At 55.8% G+C, this 5,212-nt stretch overlaps 1 protein-coding gene across 1 annotated transcript; it reads left to right on the top strand.

Annotated features, from left to right (window-relative positions):
• Positions 1-149: 149 nt before the first annotated feature.
• BECN1 (beclin 1) lies at positions 150-5,137 on the top strand. The gene is made up of 11 exons (XM_082332065.1): positions 150-391; positions 474-541; positions 622-680; positions 1,114-1,204; positions 1,479-1,615; positions 2,097-2,291; positions 2,508-2,654; positions 3,170-3,319; positions 3,405-3,465; positions 3,899-4,041; positions 4,387-5,137. Exons 1-11 carry the CDS (start codon positions 265-267, stop codon positions 4,553-4,555), a joined length of 1,347 nt encoding a protein of 448 aa, XP_082188191.1. The 5' UTR covers positions 150-264; the 3' UTR covers positions 4,556-5,137.
• Positions 5,138-5,212: the final 75 nt, after the last annotated feature.

Here is a 5,212-nt window from a genome sequence, read left to right as displayed (position 1 = left end):
CGTCGCCGCCACCGGAACTGACGTCACGCGGCGCGCCCGCCAATGCCGCGCGCCCCCCGCCGCCCGCGTGACCCTCCCCCCGCCCCGCGCGCACGCGCCGCCGGGTCCTGGCCGCTCACACGGCCGCGGCGGGGGCGAGGCGCGGGAAAATGGCCGCCGCGGCGCTCCTACAGCCCTGCCAGGACCGTGCCCTGCCGCGCGCGTCACATCCGCCGCGACGGCGATGGCGGAGCGGGCCCGGGGCTGAGCGGCGGCGGCGGCGGCATGGAGGGGCCCCGGGCGGCCGCCTGCACCACGCAGGTCAGCTTCGTCTGCCAGCGCTGCAGCCAGCCGCTGAAGCTCGACACCTCCTTCAAGATCCTCGACCGCCTCACCATCCAGGAGCTCACCGGTACCGGCGGGGCGGGGGGCGGGAGCGGGGGCCCGGGGCCGGGGCCCAGGCCCGGGCCCGGGTGACGCCTCCTCTCCCGCAGCCCCGCTGCTGACCGCCGCCCCTGCCCGGCCCGGGGACGCGCACGAAGAGGAGAGCGGCCTGACGGAGGTACAGCGGGGCCGGGCGCGGCGGGGCGCGGCGGCGGGGCCCCCCGGGCCCCCCGGTGACGGTGTCCCCTTGCCCCGCAGGAGGCCTTCGCGGAGAACCGGCAGGATGGCGTGTCCAGGAGGTTCATCCCGCCAGCCAGGTACGGCGGCCGCCGCCGCCAGCCCCGCCCCAGCTGGGACCCCCGCAGCCCCCTCCGAGGGGGCTCCCTGAGGGGCTGCCCGGGGCGCCCCGCCGGGCCTCAGCCCTGCCGCGGGGCCGCTCGTGGGCGCCGCGCTTCTCCTGCGGCCCCGAGAGCTTCCCCCGGGGACCCCGCGGCCCCCGCAGCAGGCAGCGGCGCCGCCGTCCTGTGTGCACAAACGCGCTGTATTCGGGACGTTGCTCGTGAGCTGCGGTTAACGCAGACCACCGCCCCAACGGAGCTCTCCCGAGAGGCAGGCTCCCCCGGCCCTCTGCGAGCATACCGCATGCGTTCTCCCTCTCCGGCTCTTGAACTAGTCTCCGATTTAAGTCTAGCACTAGAGCTGGCTCTCCTAGACCCTTGGCACTCAACTCTTGATAAAATTCTTTCCAAGAATGATGTCAACAGAAAGCGCCAACAGTTTCACGCTGATCGGAGAGGCGTCAGATGGTGGCACGATGGAAAACCTCAGCCGGAGACTGAAGGCAAGTTTTGTACGAGCTGATGAACTCGGATGCTTTCGAACGGAGCATCAGTTTTTCTAGATGCTCCGCAAGGTTAAACTGCCAAGCTGCCTGTAGTACTGGCCTTGCAGTATTTTTGTTGGTGAGTAGTTCAGTAAAGCCGGCTTATTTTAAATCAAGATTTGGCCTGCAAAAAAAATAGTTTGTCAACTGAAGAAGCACAAGCCCGCCTGTTGAAAACCAGCCGGCAGCTGCCTGCGGCTTCACCTGGCCTAAGGGCGAGCTCTCCCCGCAGGTCACCGGCGACCTCTTTGACATCATGTCTGGGCAGACAGACGTGGATCACCCTCTGTGCGAGGAGTGCACTGACACTCTGCTGGACCAGCTGGACACGCAGCTGAACATCACGGAGAACGAGTGCCAGAACTACAAGTGAGTGAGCCGGGGGCGACCCGAGCGCGAGGTGCTTTAGCTTGAGCCTAGGGAAGGGGCACAGCCTTGATCCGGCTTTCCGTGATCAGTAAGAGACGTCCCCGACTTCAGCGCTTGGTTTTCTTTGTCTGAATGAGATAAAAATTTTAGTTTTGCGAGCCCTGTGGTACGCAGCTGCTCCAGCTGAAGTCTGTGAGCCCATCAGAACGACCGATGCCACCCGCCCACGCGGCAGCGTTCCCATGCACTCGAGGGCTTCGCGGCAGCGGTAACTGACAGGCAGTAACAGATCCTCGGCCACCGTCTCGCTCCCCTGTTCGCGTTCCTGACTCGGTGCAGGATCAACGCAGAGCGCTCGGGGTTAACGAGAGGCGCGCGTGAGAGCGGAGTCCCTGTTTGCTCCTCCGCTGGTGCGCAGGCTGTCACACAGCTGGGGGCTCCCCAGGATCCCAGTTTTGGTAACGCTGTCCCTCTCCTTTAGGAGGTGTCTGGAGATACTGGAACAAATGAACGAGGATGATAAGGAGAAACTGCAAACAGAACTGAAAGAACTTGCGCTGGAGGAAGAGCAACTCATTCAGGAGTTGGAGGACGTCGAGAAGAACCGCAAGATTGTGGCTGAAGACTTCGAGAGAGTCAGGGCAGAGGCAGAGCGGCTGGAGCAGGAAGAAGCTCAGTGAGTGAACGACGATTTCAGTTTATGGCAGGGATTTTAGGTAACAGATAAATGAGATTATAACGTGGAGACACCTGTAAATAATGCCCAAATGCAAGTGCCTTGTTCTTTGCAAAATTGAAGTTGGCTAGACCAAAAAAACCTAGCATACCACGTGAGCAATTGCTTTTCTGTAAAAGCCTGCACTTAACATTTCTTGTCTTGCTTTTCTAAAAGGTATCAGAAAGAATACTGCGAATTCAAGAGGCAACAACTGGAGCTAGACGATGAGCTGAAAAGCGTGGAGAACCAAATGCGCTATGCCCAGATGCAGTTGGATACATTAAAGAAAACCAACGTGTTCAACGCGACCTTTCACATCTGGTAACGCGGGCGCTGGGATGTTGCAGCAGGTTGCCAAGAACCCGCGGCGCGGGGCTGTTTAAGCAGTGCCGCGTTTGGCAGGAACGGTGCTAGTCAAGCCATAGTCCCCCCACACCAAAGCAACCGGCCGCGGCTCCCGGCAGCGTCAGCCGAGAGGTTTGCGACGCTGCGATGTCCAAGGAGACGGCGAAATGGCCTCGCGCTGACCCTGTTAGCGCACCGGGACGCGCTGTGCTAGCCAACGGCCGTGCTAACGGCAGGCTTTACAGAGCAGGTAGCTCAGGGGGTTTGGCTGGGGTTTTTTGGTTTGTTTTGGTTTGTTTTTTTTTTTAATGAACTCTGTCATAAAAAGAGAAGCGGTTGGTATTTAGATACACTTCTAGGCAGAGCCCCCAAACCCTCCTGGTGCTTGGTTAGGCGTGCGTTAGTAACCGTTAGTAGGTGGCCCTTGCTAGTCAGCGTTCTAGAAGCTGCTCCTGCCCCAGCGCGCTCATTTATAACTCCTCTTATCACAGGCACAGCGGTCAGTTTGGCACAATAAATAACTTCAGACTCGGCCGTCTCCCCAGCGTTCCCGTAGAATGGAACGAGATCAACGCTGCCTGGGGGCAGACGGTGCTGTTGCTGCACGCCCTGGCCAACAAAATGGGCCTGAAGTTTCAGAGGTACGTGCGATGTAACACACGTTTCGCTTCCCACCCGCGGAAAGAGAGTTAGACTCACCTGCCTGTGAATCCTGTCTCCTTTCAGGTACCGTCTCGTACCATATGGCAACCACTCCTATTTAGAGTCCCTCACAGACAAATCAAAGGTAAGAGATCCCGCACAAATCGCGGGACGTTGACCTTGAATGGCACAGGGCCTGGTCACGCGGGGGGACGCAGAAAACACGCTCCGCTCTCTGTGAATGTACGGTACAGGAGAGCTAGCTGCCCCGACTTCTCCGGCATAGTACTCTCTCACTCCGTGCGCTCCATCAAGCCACTCGCTCTGCCACCCAGTGGCAGTAAAAACAAGGGGACTCGAGCTGTACACCGCAGCCGATTTGGGGTGACTGTTTGGGATTAGGAACCCAAGCCTGCACGCGGTAGGCACTTACCCAAACAAGTCACGCTCACTACGCGCCACCAACCATTTCTAAGCATCCTGTGACAAACTGAAGCCTTGCGCAAGACTGAAGGGCTGCCATGACCAAATCTAAAGCAGAGTGCTTGGGGCGCCTGAAACGCATCTCTCGTTTCCAGGAGCTGCCCCTGTACTGTTCCGGAGGCCTGAGGTTCTTCTGGGACAATAAGTTTGACCATGCAATGGTGGCTTTCCTGGACTGCGTGCAGCAATTTAAAGAGGAAGTGGAAAAAGGCGAAACTCGGTTTTGTTTGCCTTACAGGTGAGCGTTGCTATATAACGTGTCAAACGAACGCCTCGCGTGCTGTCCCGCGCGGCGCTGCCTGGCCTCTGACCAGGCTCCAGCACTGCTTGCTGGGTCACTCCTGTCTTGCGGGGATCACCTGCCCTTCTTTCTGATGTGCAGGATTACCACGTTTGCTGTTAGTTTAATTGAAATTTAAAGCTAGTTTCTCAGGTGAAGACCTGAGGCTTGCTCGATTTCCTTTAAATACCAAGTATTCTTATACAGAATAATATGAACGTCAGGTTTCGTTTTCGGTACTTGACATCATACGGAGATGAAATGCAATAGCAACGCACTAATAAAACTTTGTGTGTGATACAGGATGGACGTGGAGAAAGGAAAGATTGAAGACACAGGTGGCAGTGGTGGCTCTTACTCTATTAAAACACAATTTAACTCTGAGGAGCAATGGACAAAAGCACTAAAATTCATGTTAACTAACCTGAAGTGGGGTCTTGCCTGGGTCTCATCCCAATTCTATAACAAGTAACCATGTAAAGAACTCGTCCCGGCAGCTGTAGAGCATCTGCGTTCCGTTGGAGAAAGTCAAATTAAGATGTTTCTTAATATTAACCAGTACAAAATGTTTACAATACCAAAAATCCACAAGCCACTTTATTTAAAATACCGTTATTACAAGTAGTATATAGAAAAGCAATATGTAAAGTTATATCATTGAGCTGAACAGAATAAAAAAAAATCAGCTATTAAATAGATGCTAAACTGGTACTTGTGGGGTTTATAGATACGCGTGTAAATTACTGTCGAACTTCAAAGCACCGCTGCATTTGATGCTGCACTGTTCCAGCTTAACGCGCAGGTTAGAAAAGCAAAACGTTCCAAACAGAGGGAATAACGTGGAAGAGCTCACGGAAGCTCTGCTGGGTCACGAAAGAGCAACCACAGTCTGAAATAAAATGTTTTCGAAGTCGTATCAGGACTTCCTTGTGCCACTGAACTTAACAAGGTTTGATACTGTTGAAAATACTGTTAGCTGTGATGATACAAACTCTTTGTAATGCTTCCTGCAGCCCGTTCTCGCACAGAGGTGCGCTGAGTAAATAATAAAACACTATTCTACGCAGAGTGCTTTCGTCTAGCGTACGCCAGGCACAGCGTGAACAGCCCCGGCGCTCACATGGACGGG

The sequence above is a fragment of the Platalea leucorodia genome (assembly GCF_965183815.1).
Source record: "Platalea leucorodia genome assembly, chromosome: 22".
Lineage (NCBI taxonomy): Eukaryota > Metazoa > Chordata > Aves > Pelecaniformes > Threskiornithidae > Platalea > Platalea leucorodia.
Note: the sequence above shows the minus strand (reverse complement) of the source record. Positions and strands in the feature narration are given on the sequence as shown.